Source organism: Triturus cristatus, chromosome 6, assembly GCF_964204655.1.
Source record: "Triturus cristatus chromosome 6, aTriCri1.1, whole genome shotgun sequence".
Classification (NCBI taxonomy): Eukaryota; Metazoa; Chordata; class Amphibia; order Caudata; family Salamandridae; genus Triturus; species Triturus cristatus.
In genome coordinates this window covers 1,935,543,267-1,935,563,937 of record NC_140589.1, presented here as the reverse complement: position 1 = coordinate 1,935,563,937, position 20,671 = coordinate 1,935,543,267, and the positions used below count along the sequence as shown (strand labels likewise).

Genomic DNA, 20,671 nt, shown 5'->3' with positions numbered 1-20,671 from the left:
TTATTTTTTATAACTACTTTTGTGGTGTCCCTTTGTTGTGTTCCTCACTGTGTTACTGTGTATGGTCATAAATGCTTCACACACTGCCTCTGAGATAAGCCTAGCTGCTCATGCTACGTCACCACAGGGTTGAGCAGGGGTTATCAAAGGGTGTAGCCCGCTTACTCTGACTTAGGAAGAAGGGTCCCTACTTGGACAGTGGCCAGCCATTGCCAACTAGAGACCCCCATTTCTAACACTGTCAGTATACCATTATTATATCTATGTCACCACAGCACAATCCCTGTCAGTATCACATTATTATATCACGACAGCACAATCCCTGTCGGTATCACATTATTATATCTATGTCACGACAGAACAATCTCTTTCAGTATCCCATTATTATATATATGTCACGACAGCACAATCCCTGTCAGTATCACATTATTATATCTATGTCACGACAGCACAATCCATGTCAGTTGCACATTATTATATCTATGTCACCACAGCAAAATCCATGTCAGTATCACATTATTATAACTATGTCACGACAGAACAATCCCTGTCAGTATCCCAATATTATATCTATGTCACGACAGCACAATCCCTGTCAATATCACATTATTATATCTATATCACAACAGCACATTCCCTGTCGGTATCACAATATTATATCTATGTCATGACAGAAAAATCTATGTCAGTATCACATTATTATATCTATGTCATCACAGCACAATCCATGTCAGTATCACATTATTATATCTATGTCACGACAGCACATTCCCTGTCAGTATCACATTAATATATCTATGTCCCGACTGCACAATACTTGTCTGTTGCACTTTATTATAATCATGTCATTACTGCACATTCCCTGCAAGTCACATCATTGTATATCCCTGTCACAACAGCACAATCTGTTAGTTTCAAATTAATTTGTCTATGCCACTGTTTGAACAGTTAGGGCCAGACTCACAAAACGACTGTCACGCGAGGTGAAGCAAGGGCTACGCAAGCCTTAAGTGAGATCGTCTATGCTAAACAGAGCCACCTTTCTAGGCCCTGCGTGGCTTAGTAAATCTGGAGTAATGCAACATGTAGCAAGTCTCTGCCTTGCATTACTCTGCCCTGGGAAGGCATTTTCATGGGAGGAGCCTGGGTGTTCCCATGCATCCACCCAGTTAAGTGAATTCCCAGATTTACTGAACGTATTAAACCTGATAATGCATCAAAAAAGTACACCATCACAGGGAAGGCACAACGAGGAGAAATACATTTGTTACTTCTTGTTTTTTCCTCTGTCTATGTGGGCTGCATTTTGTAGTACGTGTAGAAAGAGGAAAATGTCTCTAAAGATTGCTTTTGTGCAGCAAGAGGCATCCTGCCTGCATTCATGGAGCAAGGATGCCTGCGTTTGTGCTAGGCTGCAATGTGTTCACCAGTGAGGGAAGAGAACAGAAATGTGCAATATATTATTAGATATGGTGCATTTCTGTCCTCTCTACGTGATACAGTGCAGCACAGCAAGTTGTCTTGCTGTGTTGCATCACATCTCCGTAAATCTGTTTCTAAGGTTTTCGCTTTGCACCTCACAAGTTACGTTACTGTCCTTGTAATACACAGTAAACAATCCTTTTGGACTCCAGACAGTGCAGAGCTGCTCCTTCTGTTGTATATGTAGCTCTTTTCTCCTTGCCCAATATTGATACATACCTTAATCTGTGTTTTCATTGCAGATTTAAAAAGAGGACCATGTCACAAATATTAAACCAAACTTTGGTGAATGAGTTCATTCTGCTGGGATTTTCATACCAACGCCAGATAAAATATGCTGTGTTTTCCATTTTTCTTGTTATCTATCTGGTTACCATTATAGCTAACACTCTCATCATCATATTAACCCAAGTGGACTCAAAACTTCACTCTCCAATGTACTTTTTTCTATATAACTTATCAGTCATCGATCTCTGTTACTCTTCAGCAAATGTCCCTAAAAGTTTGGAGGGGTTGATTGAAGGGAGGAGTGTTATCACATTTGCTGGTTGTGCTGCTCAAATGTATTGTGCCCTCTCCTTGGGTATTACTCAATGTATCCTTCTGGCAGTCATGGCATGGGATCGATACATCGCAATATGCAACCCCCTGAACTATGTCATGGTGATGAACAGAAGTTTCTGCATTCGGCTGGCAGTCATTACCTGGTGCAGCGGATTTCTCCTGTCAGTTGTTCATGTCTCTCTCACACTAACAGTTCCTTTCTGTGGGCACCGCAACATTGATTACCCTTCATGTGAGGTGACCGCTGTCTTACGATTGGCTTGTACGGATATTCGTTTGCAAGAAGGTGTGATTTTTCTGATGTCGGTAATGATCCTTCTGGTCCCATTCTCCCTAATTCTCTTCACCTACTCTTACATCATCTCCACCATCCTGAGGATGCCAACAGCAGCAAGAAGACAAAAGGCCTTCTCCACCTGTGGTTCACACTTGCTGGTGGTTACGCTCTTCTTCGGGACAGCAATGGCGATGTATATGAGACCCAGGTCAATGATATCTCCTGAGAACGATAAAGTTATCTCGATGTTCTATGGAGCTATGACTCCAATGCTTAACCCACTCATTTATTCCATGAGGAACAAAGATGTGATGCAGGCATTTCAGAAACTCCTCCTGAATAAGATAGTATCCAAAAATTAAAGGTTCAGATCCTAAAAGATAGTCTAGAATTTAGATCATCTCATTGCTGCCTTCCCATGAACTATGAGAAGACTCCCTTCAGGTCAAATACATGAAAGTCAGACAAGTTAATATGCATAAGATTCAGACCCTCCATTCTGCTTACAGGGTAAAAGAACTTCAAAACACATTAAGAAAGGCCGAGAAGCCCGAAAGACTGAACCCATCATTCTAAGAAAGTCTGGACCAGGTGAAGAATCAGATCAAGAGCTCAGGCACATAGTGCATGCAATAGCCAACAATACTACTCATGCAAATAATGTCCAGAAGGCTGTGTCGCTAGAATTTCACTGATGCTCCCTCAATTACGTCCCAAGAATAGTCACAAATTAGGACAATATATCACTGAGTTTGACCCAAAGAAATAGGAAAAACTACCTACATGATTTCAAGGCCTCGTTGGTTCCAAAGAGTGCCATGGACTGACTATCCCTTGAGCACTTTGACCAGGAATGGGGCATATTCTGTGCAAGCAGCACTGTTAATGAGAACTGGTGTGCCACCATCGTTTCTGAACCACTCTTTCTCCCTGCTGTTATTTTGGATCTAATAAATTACATTTATACAAAGGCAATTTTATCTTTCTGCACCATCACCTGCACCCAACACAAAACAAAAGAAAACGCACCACTGTAGTCAGGTATCGTAACACCCCGGAGAGGCACTCGGCCTCTATGGTGGGAGCCCAATGATGAAGCATATCACCAAATAGGTTGGTGAGTGAGGGCTCTTCTAATGAACATGAGTGACTCCTGTTGTTAGCCCTTCACAATTCGGCTTCACTCTTTTGTTGTTTATCTAGTATTCCCTAGGGGGACCAAGAGTGGATGCTATTTTGTCCCTTTCTCTCCTGTTGCTTATATGTATTTCATAAAGACACATCCTTTCCAGATGATGACTCCTTTTTGGATAGTACGAATCCAGCATGGTACTCTTCAGAATATATGTTCTGTGTGGCTCAAATTCTGCAAGATATTGAATTTCAGGAAAATACTTCAGTACTCTATTACGAGTGTTAGCAAGCCCTAAACTCACCCATAGAACTCCCCTAGATTTAGAAAACAAGCCAGCTGAGCTTAACCAGTCTACACATTCATAGGAGCCTATCTCTCTGTGAGAAAGCATTTTCAAACTAAAACTGTACAAATTCTTTGTATGACTCTTCTTTGCTGAAATCTCCTCTCACATCTCTTTCATCTCAGTTTTCTTTGACTTTGTTATATAAGATGTAACTTACAGAGCAACAACAATGGAGTTGTCTGCAACAAACTGCACATCCATGTTTGCATTCCACATCTTCAGAATCACAGGGTTGTAGTCATTAATGTACTTGGCGGCATCTGTTCTTCTTAGTTTGTATGAATTTTCTGTGAATTCCTTTTAACTGTATGTTTGTCAAAAAGCTGTTGTCTCTTCCTTGTGAGAGGACATGTCGTGGGAATCCAAAAGAACATCTTGTACAAAATGTTCCTTTTGCTCTGTATTTTTGCTGGCAGTATTTTCCACATTTATGATTTTGGAATCGTATTACTGTTGTCGTAAAATGTTGTCACTACTCTCCTGGGGGATGGAGCAAGTTACATAATGCTGAATAAAAGATAACACAGACTCATCACTGTCTGTCCCAAACTTTGGGGCATCTTTTACCCACAACAGCATGTGAATATTGGGAGAACCTATGGTGTGTACTCTTTGTGCCAAAATAAATCAATCACGTCACTAAGAGGAGGTTTAGTTTTGTTCAAGATGAAAGCATCATTGCTTGAAATCTTTGATTAAAATATCTGCAAACATTTGCAGGGTGTAGTGAGCACAATTTTCCTGGTGTCTTCAAATGAATGTCTTTTATATTTGAATTTGTCTCCTGCAAGAATTCTAGCCGGTCATCACAAGCATATTTAGCACAATTCAGCATCAGGAACCAAGTCGGTGTTCCAAGGCTCCTCAACATGTACTTGAGTTCACCATGACACCAATACCAAAAGTCATTAGTCCCACACTGACATGCCATTAGGTTTATTAAATTGTATTCGAAGTGCTAATCTTTTCCTTGAACTTTTTCCAAAAGTTCTCTTGCTGATAAATTATGCAAATTAACTCCTGTTTTTAGAATGTGATTTACAGCATATGCTATTATCAATGTTTACTCTCGCCCAGTAAGGTATGGGCAGACCTCACAGACGTTAGACTGTCTGTCCGCCTGTAATCATTATTCGTTGAAGGGCTGGACCCATCTAGCCCTGCAGTTGACCTCAGTCACTCTTAACTACTCGCTGAGGGCATGTAATGGTTGATTACCTGTGGATAATCCAGAGAAACACACTTTTGAAAGAAATGGCCAGGCATCCACAATTGATTACATCTTGGTGAAGGTGGATATCTGGCACAGGATAGTGAATTTCCTGGTACAGCCCGTGCTGAAAGCGATCACAATCCACTGGTTGTTACCCTGGATGGTGTCAACTGGTAGCAGGGCAAGCTGAGACTACCCCGCCCCCTTCTAATCTAATTGTAACAGAGGGAGGTAGAAGAATCCGTTGGGGAACTTTTTTACAATCACCTGAGGCAAAGGCTTCATTGTATAAATCTATCATACCCTTTTTGGTAAAGGCTAGCTCTATCACAGATAGTTGCTATGGTACTGATTTTTTAGAGGAGCTGGGGGATAACCACCATGATATGGTTGGAACCCTGGCAGAGTTTTTTTTATATTACTTCAACCCATAAAAGAAAGGAACAAAGAGGTATTAGTCCCTGGTACAATAGGGCATGTAGAGATGCAAGGAACGCCCTGTTGACCAAATTGCGTGAGGGCGATATACCACGTATTAGGGAGGCAAGGTTTGTTTTTAAGAAACCTATTTTAGAAGCGAAATCTGAATGGAAAATTGAGAGGTGGCAGGCTATTAAAAAAGCCCTAGACGACAGGGACCTTCCTTAGAGGGTTTTGGAATTTGGTGAAGACAGGTAAACTTGAGGGTAAGAATGCAATTGAGCCAAACCTCGGGGAGGAAGTCTGGCGATCCAATTTCAAAATGCTATACGCAAAATCCCAAATAGGAACTGCTGTAATGGGGCCGCCAGTAATTGATTCTATTTACGTTCCACTTGCTGATATCCCCCCATGTTCTCTGGCTGTGGTAACAGCGGCCTTGGCCAAAGTCTTGCCTAACAAGGCACCTGGATTGGATAGGGTCCCAGGAGATCTATTTAAAACCGATCAGGTAGTTTGGGTTCCATACCTGCTATCCCTCTTTAATGCAATTCTTTATGGCTTGACACCCCCCCAAACGTGGGCGGGTGCCGAGATCATTCCCATTTACAAAAAAGGTTCTCCCATAGATCCGGCTAATTATAGGCCTATTAGCCTAATTGATGTAACTCAAAAGATTTTTGCACATGTTCTTTTGGGAAGACTGCAGATTTGGATGGAAGATCATAATATACTCACCCCTCTTCAAGCTGGTTTTAGATCCAAAATCTCAACTATAGATCAGTTGTTTAGATTACAACTGATCTATTGGAAAACCATCACGCTGGAGGGAGGTTCTCTCTACCTCACATTCGTGGACCTTAAATCAGCATTTGATTTGGTAGATCGAGACCAGTTGTGGGACCTCCTGTTAGAGATGGGGGCTCCAGTTTACCTTTGTCAGCAGTTTAAACGCCTCTTAAATTTTTTAAGACAACTCTTGGGTCTACCCCAAAGCACTCCCTTAATCTCTTTAAGGATGGACCTGGGTATTCTCCCCATTGCCGAAGTGATCGCCTCTCGCCCACTACTCTATTGGCGACGGCTATGGAGCACCCCAGAGTTGGTTTATTATAGAGAGGAATTAAAATCAGTCATGCACATCCAGGGGGCGGGGAAAATCCCCTGTCTGTCCTATATTCGGGATGCTTTCCGTCAAATAGGGAGGAATGACTTGTGGTCTTCACCTGAGGAATCATGTATTGTTACTTCCAAACAGTCACTAACTTCTGCTCTTAAAGAATACCGATCGATGTGCATTAGTAGGGCGACTAAGACATCTAGTCTAACCTCTAGGTTTTTAGATGTTAAATTACTTTACAAATTGGAGCCGGTCTTAGACCTCATTCAACCTCTTGAAGCCAAGAAATTGTTCCTTCAATTCCAATACGGGACGCTCCCCCTTTAGGCATTTACTAACAACTGGGTGGGGGCCAATAAATTATTATGTCCTGGGTGTAATGAGACAGAAGAGACAGAGACCCATGTGATCTTCTTTTGTCCTGCATACAAGGCTGCTAGATCTAAATGGGTTCTACACCTTTGTAGGAACTTGGGAATTAGAAATTTTAGAGAGGTTTTTAGGTTATTAAAATATGATACACATCCGGTCTTTGTTACTGCTATAACAACATTTCTTTTTGCTTAGTGGTGCAAACGCAGATGTCATGCATGGTGTTGTTTTAACTAATATTGTTTTCCTTGATTTTAAATGTCACTAATTGACGTTTACATTTTAAATGATGTTTTTAGCTTATTTATGTTTTTTAAATTAATTGTGCCATATGATGACATTCTCCCTTACGTTGTTAAAAATTGCTTTAATTAGTATATCGGCCCATGCCTAAAGTATTCTATGATTTAATAATTTGAGGGAGTGAGAACCTCTTTTCATCGCTATTTTCTTGTTACCTGGGATTAAAATGTAAAATTTACTATTATTTGTCCCTACTTCCCACTTTCCCAAAATTTTAGTAAGTTATTTAATGATGTTGCATTTTTAATGTTATTTTATTGTGCTTTTATGGCAGTAATTGCCGAAATAAAGTTCTTTTGACTGACTGACTGGCATATGATAGGCCAGACAAGTCACTCTCATATATATACAGAATACACTGATGACATGTAGCATCTTCTGAATTAAGTCTACTACAGCTATACTCAGCAGCAGGTATTTGAACAAGCCGCTCGTCATACCTGCCTCGTTCTCCAGTGGAAAAAAGATGTGGGAAACACTAAGCTTTTTTCCCATACACTCAATGGCACTTCTTTTACTTCCTTCATTTGAAACCACTCAATGGCATCAACACTAACCTCTTTAGAATGCAAAGGGGGGATGCTATAAGGTTCATACATTTCTTCTGTCCTGGACTGATCCACCTTCTCAATCTGACCTGTTGATGGAAATGTCTGATCCTCCATAAAGTGTGATATCTTGCAGGCTTTCCGCATTTCTATAGTAAACATTGTTTTGTACCAGATATAAAGCTGCATATTTAACTTTAGTAACATCTACTTACTCCTGCCAGATCTTCTTGTTCTGGGTAGGCACGCCATTTATAAGAGTTACTAGTCCTTCCTCTAAATCTCTATCTACCCCTACCATTTCAATATTTTTGTTGACATCTAATGGCAAATACACTACTCTACTTTTTAGTCCTTTTTCCAGCTCTGTTGGGGGTATCTTGCCTGTCTTTGGCTCTATATAGCCTGAAATGAATGTATAGTTTGGATAATAATGGACTCATAAATATTTAAACCTTGGAGTGCTTCTGGAATGGGAACCAGTTCTATCTTATTATGCAAGCCCTAGCAGGCATTTTATTATCCTCTAATATAAGTACAGTGCAAACTTTTGTCATTATTCTCTATTCCACTTTTTGGATATAAGTCAATAGTCAGGGTTTGATTATTGTAGTGAGTGCATAAGACAGCATATACAAACATACTCTGGTTTTACAGCACATACTGTCTCAAATTTTGTAATCTCTTTTTAAAATGTCTCAACTGTGGTACTTGTGTCCTGTTCTACAACACCTCCTGGTATCAACTCTTCAATTTCCCTGCAGTCCTATTCTGCACTACAGAAACAAAACTGCACATCATCACAAACCTTTTCTACCTCTGCCACAGTACCATGCAAAAGTGCCGTATTAATTTCTCCTAAACATAAAGCAGGAATTTGACATAATACAGCCTCTTAACTAAAGTTCGCATTGTTGAGTGGTGTGCAACTAACATCCTAAAATGTTGAAGTGTGCTTATGCACACTTTCTTTGATAAACAAGCTAGGGGCATATGTATCAAAGGATACATTTGAGATTCTCAAATAGCGATTTTTAGAGAATCGCTATTTGAGAATCGCAAAATGCTATGTATGTAGGATTTGCAAATAATTTTGCGAATCCTACATATTCCTTAATTGCGAAATGCAAATTGCGATTTGCAATTAAGGAATACCTCACCATTCATTCCTATGGGCCGGCCCATAGGAATGAATGGGAAGACATTCTCGATTTGTGATTATCAATTAGAGAATCGCAAATTGAGAATGCAATTTCAAGGGTGCCAGGGTGTCAAAAGGACACCCTGTTGCACCCCTGAAATGTGCATATGTGCACATGTGGCACACATAGATGCCCTAAGGGCATCTATGTGCGCCACATGGCGCTTCGAATAATGCAAAAAAGTGCATTTTTCAAAGAAATCGCAAATTACCACCATCTTGAAGTTGGTGTTAATTTGCGATTTCTTAAGGAGAGATCCCACAACTTGGGTGCTTTTTATTTTGCATTTAAGGAATCGCAATTTGCGATTCCTTAAATGCTTTTGCAAAATAGGGAATCGCAAATTTTGCGATTCCCTATTTTGCGAGGGCCTTATGGGATGATACATCCCAAAAGGCTTTTTCCCGTTCGCAAACCGGCCGATTCTGAGAATCGGCCCATTTGCGAATGGGAAAAGAGCTTCATACATATGCTCCCTGGTGATTGTCCATGCAAATGTGTATGATTTCTCAGTTTGCAAGGACCCAAACCTTGTAAAGTACTTTTTTGTGTTTTTAATATTTGTGTTGGATATATGCCTAGGAATTTCCTTAATGGATTGCTGTCTAATACTATGAATACTACTACAATTCCATTTGTATACAATGGCCTAACTATGCCTCCCTTGTGCCTCTTCTGCAATAACTTATTCTACATTTCTAAGTACAATCCCCTCTTTTCCTTTACGACTGCCATTCTTCATTTTATAACATCATCCGCTTTCATCAATAGCATGAGCGAATCTGTTATCCTGGAGGTAGCTTACTTCATTAAAGAAATGCTCTCTACTAGGAGTAAGCATCTATTCTCCAATAAAAACTGAACAAAAGTTACTTCTATTCACTAATCTTTTCGTCTAGTGTTGTCTCTTCATGCACAACACTATTTTGTCAAGCGTTTTCATTCTATTTTGAATCAAAATGAAAAGCTTCCTCTTCAAAGCAAAGGCCTTATCAACTACTTTCTCACCTTGTTGTCTATGTTTCAGTGTTTCTCTCCTTCTTCTAAACTTCATAGTTCTCTGTAGATTTTTAACCACCCTACTACAAAATATTCTGGCTCTAATTTCCTTAAACTGCTGCTGTCTCCTGGTTAAGGTGCGTCCATATCTTTTATAGTCTTTTCTGTTCTTAGAATGTAACGATTTGTCCACTCTTATTGTTTCTCATAGTCATAATTTCATTTTCTTTATTATCTATTTTTTTGTAAGCAAGTGCATATACTTTTAAGAAAAGACCCTTACCAGTAGCTCTTTTTCCTTTCACCATTTTTCTGCATTTTACCCTTTTTGTAACTCTTTTCTGCAAACTATAGTTGCTTCTGTTTCTTTATCATCAGAGCTTTTGTAGACATTGTAACTGTGTGTAGTTATGTAGATATTGTTCTGTTAAAAAACAAGTATATTTTAATTTATTTTTACCCTAGCCAATCTACCAACTACTTTACTACTAAATTACACATACTATAAAAAACAGTTTTCATGTTATGTTGCAGTTTTAAATCTAATAATGAACCTATAAATACTACTACATGCACTTACTTCAATCAAACATTTTTATAAATACATCTCTTTCTCCTCATTTGTTCCTCTTCGCATGCAAGCTGCATTATACAGCAAAGGGATACCAAACGGGATGATGGACGGAGTGTTTGAGCAAATCAAACACTCACCCCAGTCAACTGATCTGGGTTTAATCCATCATCATCCTTTAGCCCACTCTGCCACCCCAGTTCAGACATGTCCATATGTAAATCAGTCTTGGCCCTGTGCCTCATGGGAACAGTCCAGCCCGAACTGCCAAGCCATGCCTTCCCTGGATTGGAAACAAGCTTCCTAGGACCGGTTTCGGGTTCATAACCCTCATCAGCCAGGCTATCTCTGTACTGAGGTGAATGTATGACATTGTTCTGCATTCGGTCCATCAACTGTTGTTTTTGCATTCTACAGCATGCATACAAAGAGGAAAATACCTCTCATGATTGTTTTTGTCGAGAAAGGTAAAGGTGTCCCTTCCTGCACAAAAACAATCATCCCCACTACTCAGGCAGCCTTGCACCATGGTGCAAGGAGGCCTCCACGGGTGCATGGCAGCCAGTTCCGAACCAGCACAGGGGAGAGCATAGGAATTCATCATATTGTTGTAAATATGACACATCCCTGTGCTTGGAAAGTAATGCAGCATGATGCAGCAAATAGCTTGCAACTTCGCACTGCAGTACTTTCTTCTAAATTTAGCTCCAAGTGTACAAGTACATAAACATTGCAGGGCCTGAAGCACTTTCTGTCCTTCTAGTGTGGAAAATGTTGATCTCTTCCTGCTTCCCTCATTTAGGGAAATCTGCCAGTATCCTGATGTCAAGTAGAAGATGCTGAGGATCATGCTAGCCCCTAGCCGGTCAATGAGCATTTCAGCTCTTGGATCAAGATGATCATCAGTCTGGGTGACTGAACTGACGTCCCTGTAGGTGACCTCAGTTCTGTAGTGGTGCACGATGGTACCAAAACCCCTGGGCAGGACCAGGGAATGAAAGAGGATTCACTTACCCCCAGCCTTGTGGATACTTCATTCTAATCCTTGACTGTAACTTTTGTTTTTGTTTTGACAGGCATGGAGTCATTTATAAAGCACGTGGCTACTCCGCAGATGGTCCCAGCGCTAGAGGAAGGAGCCCATGGTACGCAACCAGAAACAAAAAGACCTTACTGCCCCACATAGAAGAGCCAAATTTTGAGGTTTCTGCAGAATGTGGTCTCAAGGGGGATCTGATGCCATTCATGTGGGACCTCATTCCACGCTTGAGCAGCACAAAAAGAGAAGGATTTTCCATCCCTCAGACACGCTGAAAGCAAGGAATCGACAAAAGCGAAGCGAGGTAGAAAACAACACTCTGGAGGGGAGGTACTGGACAAATCTCTTTGCCAGACAGCCAGGGCCAAACTGATGCACTGTCTTGTGAACCTGAACCAGGGCTTTAAATAGGATCTGTTTCCTGATGAGTAGCCAATGGAGGAGCTTTAAGGTCATTGAGATCAAATAACGTCTAGGCATATTCAGGAGAAGCCTGGCTGGTGCATTTTGGACCACCTGCAGGCAGTTAAGCAGAGCCTCCGCAACTCCTGAATAGAGAGTAATAGCGTAGTCCAAGCATGAGGTTATCACCGCATTGATCACAATGGTCCTCGATTCCAGAGGAAGACGGGGAAGGAATTTTTTCAGAGTGCAGAGCACCTCAAAACATTGCCCACCACTTCAGAGATCTGCGACCCATGGATAGAGAGGTGTCCTGCTTCACCCCAAAGTTCTTAACCATTAAAGGTGGCGGGGGCGCAGACGGCAGCACAGAGGACCAGAGATCTTACCACCAGTTTTAACACATTTGATCCAAATGGAATAATTTCCATCTTCTCCACTGTGCATTTGAGTTGAGTGAGCCCAGGAATAAGGAAGAAAAGAAAGGAGAACTGTCCCGGTAACTGGTGAGCATCTCTCTGCTCTTCTGCAGTCAGTATAGGGGAGAGGAAAACTCAGTCAACTGACTCATCTTGATCGGTGAAAGACAATAGGTCCTCTCCATGATCTGATAGGGTCCTGTCCACCAGTGCTGTAAGACTTGAAGTTCCATAGGCTCCATGACCCACACTTGTTGGCCAGGTTGATATTCTACCAAAGTGGCCATTGCTTTATCATCTACTAGTTGGCCTCAAGATTCTCAGAGGCTTCATTCATGAAGTGTTTCAGCTGAGCTCTCAGGTGTAACATTTAGCTTACTTCATCTTGTGGGTGTACTATACAAATTTTCTTCCATGCCTGCTTAACAATACTGAAAGGTCTTCTTACAGGGTGGCCAAACAGAAGTTCAAAGGGGCTGAAATCCATACTATTCTCTGGCACTTCCCTGCATGCAGTTACAAGGCCAAAATATCTTTCAGTAGCTCTGACGGTCCAATAATCATGCATCTAAGGGTCTTGTTGAACCTTTAAACACACCCAAGTGTCTGGGGGTGGTATGGTGTGATTAACTGATAGGTTACCCCACACTTGGACCACATGGCTTTCATGTAGGCTGACGTGAAGCTGGTGCCCCGGTCGGAAACAACCTCCTTGGGGAAACCTACATTGGTAAAGTTTGTTATCAGTGCCCTGGCCACCACGGTTGCAGTAACTGTTATTAGGGGTATGGCCTTCAGGTACCATGTGTCATAGTCCACCAAGACAATTATAAACCTATTTCCTAGAGCTGTCTTAAGGTCCAGAGACCCAGCAATATCAGCACCCATATTCTCAAAAGATGTCCCCACCATGGAAAAAGGCTGCAGGAGAGCTGTATACTTTACTCCTGATTTACCACTAGTCTGGTTGGTAACACATTACCTGCAGAATACATCTGACTTTGACCAATACACATGAGAAAAAAGGTATTCAATGATTTTACTCTGCCAAATATGCCTTGCCAGGGGGATGTCATGAGCCAACTCTAGTCGGAAGTCCCCGATAGAACTGAGGGGTCACCAACACTCTGGTTGACCCAGGCTCAGGGACCTTAGGTGTCATCGCTTTTCTCAGCCTTGGTCTGTAACCATAGTCCTTTAAGAGTGGGGGACTCCTTCTGCACCTTCAGTGCCTGTGATGGTCCTTCTGCAGCTTGCCATATGTCAAGCTCAGGCAGGTCTCCCATGGTATCAGTGTATTCCACTGTATGCTCTGGAGCCTCACCTTCAGGTTCAGCCTCCTCCCAGGCCATAGGATCTTCCACAACCTCTTTGCCTCTTCTTTCTGGCAGGCCACTGTTTCAGGCTCTGGGTCTGTCTGACTCTCCTCACAGGCCACAATGGACCATGTTGTGAGGTGCACCAACATCTCCAGATGAGACCTGAGCTCCACCTTTTTTAAGATAATGTGCTCAAGGTCATTCTTCAGCAGACAATATATAGTTATTGCTAGACTCAAAGCTACTCTCATAAAACTAGATATTCCACTCCACCCAGGACAACCAAAACCACAGGGTCATGGCTTACCCGTTTTTCAGCTGTCACAAGATGGTGGACAATATTAGGTATAACCTGCAACAAAGGCAGCAGATGACACCTAACAGTAGTCATGCTAGCTCCTGTGCTTTCCAGAGCCTCCATCTGCTTATTTATGGTGAGCATTTGCCTGTACCTCTTAGTGTTGCCAGGAATTTGAGCTTTGGGCACCATCTCTTTATCACCTGGGGGCACTATGGTAACCTCTACTCTGCCCCCTGAACTAACGTTGGCAACTCCTTCCACACTATATTAGCAATACCTGAGGATGACCTACCAGTGTGGACTGCTTGCTCCCAGGATTGATGGAATTTCACCTTTTGTGCCCTGATTAGTGACATTCGTAGCACTGGAACATAGTGTGACCCCATAGGTTACCTCCCACTAAATTCTTCTCTCTTATGGTCAGAAGAGGACCAGAAAGCTCTTTCTGGGACCTTTATATAACTCCTTTTGGTTTTCCCTGTTCCCCCCATCCTTCTGCTCAGTTGGAACTAAGACACCTTTCTTGTTATCACCCCATTTACCTTCTTGGACACTCAAGTACTGATCCAGAGGTCAACTTCTTTCCCTACCTCTCATGGTACAGTTAGCCTGGAAACATTTAGGTGATGGTGCAACTCTGCAAAACAATTCCTCAAAATGTGCTTCTGTATCATCAGATTATATACCCCATTGTTAGAAATGGGGGTCTCTAGTTGGCAGAGGTAAGTACCTTTGACGAAGTAGGGGCCCTTGCTTCTAGTCAGGGAAAGGGGGGTACACTCCTGGATAAACCCTCCTCACCCCCTTGGTAGCTTGGCACAAGCAGACAGACTTATCTCAGAGGCAGTGTGTAAAGCATTTGTGAACACATACAGTAATACAGTGAAAATACAGCAAATGGACACTACACCAATTATAAAAACTAATTCAGCTTTACTAGACTTAACACAAGACCAAACAACAAAAATCCACAATCCTGTAATCAAAATAGGTCTTTAAAAATTGTGGAAATAGCTTAGTTCAATGTAGATGGTAAATGCAACACTTTATTCTCAAAGAACCTTGGATGCGTCATGCAATACAAACAAATGGGTTGCAGGGAAGGTTCCTTGCTTCGGGGGAGGTGATGCGTCGGTTCCTTACTGCAGCGCAGGGGAGGTGATGGGTTGGTTCCTTACCGGAGAGGTGGTGATGTGCCGGTTTCTTACTGCGTTCCGGTTACGATGTGACAAGATGGCACCTCGCTGCGATGCGATGATCTGCTGCGATGCAACAAAATGGCATCTTTGATGCGATGTGATAATGTCGGATGCGAAGCGTGCATGCCCAACGGCCGTGCGGGGAACTCGGTAACTTCTGAGATGCGACAGGCCCTATGACACGCTTCTCCGGTGATGTGACGTCTGCGGCGGCGAAATGCTTTTCTGGTGATGCAACATGCTTCGTCAGTGATACGACGGCGAACAGCTGCAACGGCGACACGCTTCTGCGGCGGTACTATGGCAACTGCTGCGGCAGCAACACGCTTCTCCTGGTTGCGTCACGCTTCCAGCTCTCAGCGACTCGCAGTCTTCTCAGAAGGCCCAAACAACAGTAGGCATCTCTCTGCAGGTAGAATTCCTAGCAAGGGAATTCAGGAGAGCTGGTGGTGAAGTCTTGTATCCCTGAGACTTCAGGCAGGAGGCAAGCACACTTCAAGCCCTTGGAGATTCTTCTTCAAGATGATGAAAAGTTCACAAAATTCCTCTTCCCCTTTCCTTGGCAAATAAAGTAACCACTTTACTCCAACCCCAGAAATAGCACAGCACAGGGGCAGTCTCCTCCTTCAGCTTTCATGGTTCTTCTCCTTGGCAAAGGTTCATTTTGATTCACAGAAATGATCTAAAGTTCTGGGGTCTGGGCCCCAATATTTATACCAGTAAACCCTTTGTCCTCAGAGTGTATGTGCCCAGCCAAAACCAGTTCTGTCCTCCTGGGTGCAGATTCCTGGCAGGAGGTGGAGACATCATTGTTTGAGAGCAGACCTTGCCCAGGGAGCTGAAAGGAAATCTCCTCCCCCTACTCTCTATTTTTTGAGGGCTCAGGTCAGTGAAAGGAAATCTCCAGCCCCTTCTCTCTATTGAATGCAGGGCCTATTCAGCCCAGCCCTGACCCATCAGACTGCTGGAGCCAAAGCCCTCTCCAGCCCCCTGCCACTCACAAACCAGACATGGAATACACAAACCTAGCAGAGGCATGCTGGATGGTTAGGCAAGAAAATACCTACTTTCTAAAACTGGTATTTACAAACACAGAATGTAAAAATCACCCAACACAAAAAGATGTATTTTAACATTCTGAGTTCAGACATACTAAACGTTATTTTCCCATCTTGTTCCCTCGGTCAGTTATGATTATAAGTTATTATAATCAAACTGCCCATTCTGGCCTATGGGAACAGATAGCCTTGCAATAGTGAAAAACAAAATTGGCTGTAATTCACTATCAGGACATGCCACACACATCAGGGCATGTCCTACCTTTTACATATAATGCACCCTGCCCTTGGGCCTACCATAGGGGTGACTAATATGTAGAAAAGGGAAGGTTTGGGGACTGGCAAGTGGGTGCACTTGCCAAGTCGATATGGCAGTCCCAGACTGCACACAGGCTCTGCAATGGCAGGCCTGAGTCACATTTTACAGACTGCTTCTGTGGGTGGCACAATCAGTGCTGCAAGCCCACCAGCAGCATTTGATTTACAGGCCCTGGGCACACATGGTGCACTGTACTAGGGTCTGACAAGTAAATCAGTTAAGCCAATCATGGAGTCACTTATCCAATACAACACTTTACACTAGGGATCACTTGCACTTCGGCCCTAAACAGCAGTGGCAAAGTGCCCAAAGCATCTAGACCAGCAAAAACATAGCAAAACATAGGAGGCAACAGTGACAAAATGGAAGGGGGATCCACGCCAATGGTGCCAGGTCTAAGAACCATCATAATCATTCAACTTACTTAATGAGTCCATAAAATCAACACATGACTAGGGGTGGGAGAAAAATGTTGCTCATCCGACGGAGTTTGTAAACATTTTCCCACTATGCACTCTGCTTAGAGCGCAGAGTTCCCGTAAAACTACTCCAACTGCCTTCATGGAGGAGTTATTTCTCGCCAACATTAAGTTGATGAGTGCAAGCAAGAATTTGCAGTGCCTAGCATAATTTTCAGGGCGCTAAAAAAATGCCTCCCAGTGAGATTTCTCAACGTGGCCGGTCGCGGCAGGTCGCTACCGTTCACATTGAGAAAGCTGCTACTTGAGTGGTAGAAAGAAGCAGCAACCTCTGGTGCACCACGTGGTGTCATTTGCAATGATTTTACTGTGCATAACAAGGTCACGATACAAAAAATCAGCCCGCATAGTGCGATATGCTGAATTGTGCCCTCTCCCTGAACTTCGCATAATCTCGCTGAGTTTTTCTGTAAATCCACGGAGTTCTGCTGAGTGAAACTAAGTAAGTTCCACTCACCTCTAACCCATGCCTGGTGAGAATGCTTCTGGCTATCCTGGAATGACTGGTGATATTTTTCAAGCATCAGACCGAACTTTGTGATAAGAGGTTCCTTCAGTCATTCCACTGTCACTGCCAACATCATTGCTGGACTCTGAAGAGATATTCCTTGCATTCATGTCCAGTGTTTCCTGTCTCATCTCATGGACCAGTTAGACCTTCTTCTTCTCCCAGGCCAAGGTTAACCTTTTCTCTTCCAGTGTAAACTCTGCTGCTGCTGTCAGTTCCTCAAAGGCTATGATAGCCATTTTCATCTTCAGCCTCCTCACAGTTTCCCTTATCTCTGATTGTGTCAAGTTGTGAGGCTACACTGCTCTCTGTTGTGGCAAAGGAAGGTGATCTGGATCCCCTGGACACTTACTCTTCAACTGGCACTACAAGGTGATGCTCCTCAATTTCTTCTGTACCCTCTACACCATCTTAACCTTGCTCCTGTGTTATTGGATATAGCATGCACACTTACTTTCATGCATACCGGGTGCTCTCCCATCTTAGACCTATTTGCCAGCTTCAGTCCTGTCCCCTCGCACAGCTTCTTAGACCTCCCATTCTGAGACTCTAAGTGCTCTTCAGATTCACTTTCATCCTTCAAAAAAACATAGGTGCAAAATAGGAGGGTAGGAATTAAATTTTGGAAAATAGCCAAATGGGCGATTCAGTGAGGCTCGACTACACCCTGACCTCCAGTACAGAGACAACAAGATTCTTTTCTTCCCCGTCTACACTTGTGAAGTTCAACAAATTAGGCGTTCCTACGTGGAAGTGTAAGACAAGCTGCGGGCAATGGGGCTTCAATATCGCTTGTTGTTCCCCGCATGCCTCTGCGTTATCCACCTCAATAAGGCACATTTTTTCAGCACTCTAAACTTTGCCTGGCAGTGGCTTACGGAGGATCGTCCGCTTCATGGGATCGTCTCTGTCCCATCAGTGCTCCAATGGGCTCCTGTCAACCTTGGGCTGCAGGAGATGCCAAAGCCATGCAGACACCACACCCGGTCACGGAGGGGATATAGAGCTGGTGGATCGCTCGTCCCATGGTGAGGTGGGGGTTTCTCATCACAATGCTAATGAATATCTTTTTTAACCTTTTTTCTTCCCTCTCAGAACTAGGCACACACACTCGCTTTATTCCTAAGCCTGGCCCGGGGTAGTGATCTCCTGAAATTCACTGCTAGTGCAACCCTCTTTGACCTGTTGGGCCCCCTCTAGCCCCATTGGTGGGCTCGCTGTTCGTCCCTCACACTAACTTCCAATCCCCACACAAACGACCTTTCGGGTTCTGTCATGGAATATCAACTGCCCATCAGCCCGAGTGAAGTGGGCAGTGACTTTCACCTTTGTGCAGCGACACCATCCTGAGGATCTGAGGAGCTATATCAAAACCCAAGAGCGTTCACGCTCTGTCCTGTTCGCTTGCCTGGAAGCAAAGGCACTTTGTTTGGAGTGACAGTTGGAGTCTGCCCCCTGGCAGATGCCTCCCGGCAATTAAGCCTTGTCTGTGAGGACATCCTGATGCATTCACAGGCCAAACATCTCTGGCAAGTTACAATGCCTCGGATTTACAGCTGGGGAGACAAGATGGGGAAATTACTCTATTGGTGGGTCTCCCACCAACAGGACAACAGGATCGTCATCAAGATCAGGGCGCTTCCAAAAGGCCCTTGTTGAGATAGCCCAGGTGTTTGCCCATTATTACCACTCACTTTCCACCCAGCCAGTGGATAGGAACATGGCAGTGTCTGTCTCGTTCCTCGATTCGGTTCCTGTTCCCAGGCTGTCCACATCTGCTGGTCGCCTGTTGCTGGGCCCCTCACGGCGGAGGACGTTGGAGAAGCATTATCTGGTATTGTCCCAGGCAAAACCCTGGGCACAGATGGCTTTCCGCTGGAATATTATACTACGTTCTGGGAGACTCTTATCCCTTACCTCCTGTCGTCTTACAAGGAGGTGTGTCAAACCTGTTTTTTCCATCTGGAGCTAGCGTCAGCCACCTTAGTCCTAATACCCAAGACGCAACCTCCGTCTACGTCGTACACATCCTATCGGCTAATATTGCTCCTCAATTGCAAAATCAAAATCTTTGCCTCCATCTTAGCGAACAGGCTCAAGCACATCCTGCATGAGCTGGTGCAACAAGTCCAATGCGGGTTCATGCTGGCCCAGAGTACCAGACACTGTATCCGCCGGCTTCTGTGGCCCAGGTCCACCATCATTGGCTTCCATCACATCTAACCTTGCTTCTTCTCGTCTTAGAGAAGGACTTCAATATGGTGGACTGGGACATCCTCCAATTTATGTTAACTCATGCAGGCCTTGGACCAAAGTTCCGAAACATGGTCTGGGCCCTTTACTCCAACCTCACCACCTGGATCAGAGACAACGATGTCCTCTCCAACTCCATCTTAGAGCAAGGGACTAGGCAGGGCAGCTCCCTGTCTCCCCTCTTCTTCACTCTGGCAATGGCCCAACTTATATGCACAGACCCCCAGTATATGGGTTGGTCCTGGAGTGGGGGACATGAGGATCGTATCGTGCTATACGTGGATGATGTTTGCTTTATCTTGCACACCTGGCGGTGAGTGGGAAAAGATGCCGCAAGTTGCTGGAACACTTCAAAAGAGTGTCCGGCCTATCGATGAACCCTTCTAAATCAGTACTGGTCCTTCTGGCACTGTCCAGAGACTACTTTGATTGGCAGATGGCAATTCCGCTTCACAGGTTTAGCTTTAAATACCTGGGCATGTGGGTCGCTCTACACCCAGAACTCACCTAGGCTCTCGATCTCCACCTCTGGTCCAAAAAGCAAAGACGGACCTTGTTAGATGGTAGACCCTCCCCTTCAACCTCTTGGGGCATATTGCCCTCTTCAAGATGTTGATCCTCCCTCGCTTCCTTTATATCTATCAGAACCTACCACCCCACCTGCCTGATATGTTGTTCTCTACGCTAGATGTCGCTATCAAGCCATTCCTGTAGCGGGGCTAAAAGGCACTCATAGCCTTTGTGCACTGTCAGCAGGGGCCTTATGATGGTAGCCTGGGGATGACTAATCTCCACCTCTATTAACTGCCTTCCCATCTTCTTG

The 20,671-nt window shown here is 43.6% G+C and overlaps 1 protein-coding gene across 1 annotated transcript; it reads left to right on the top strand.

Annotated features, from left to right (window-relative positions):
- The first annotated feature begins 1,740 nt into the window (after window positions 1–1,740).
- On the top strand, window positions 1,741–2,685 carry LOC146822532 (olfactory receptor 2B2-like). Its single transcript, XM_085610073.1, has one exon. The coding sequence runs from the start codon at window positions 1,741–1,743 to the stop codon at window positions 2,683–2,685; it is 945 nt and encodes a 314-aa protein (XP_085466199.1).
- Window positions 2,686–20,671: the final 17,986 nt, after the last annotated feature.

Bases quoted from the DNA above. Each gene is read 5' to 3' on its own strand.
- LOC146822532 (XM_085610073.1), top strand. From the start codon at position 1,741: ATGTCACAAATATTAAACCAAACTTTGGTGAATGAGTTCATTCTGCTG.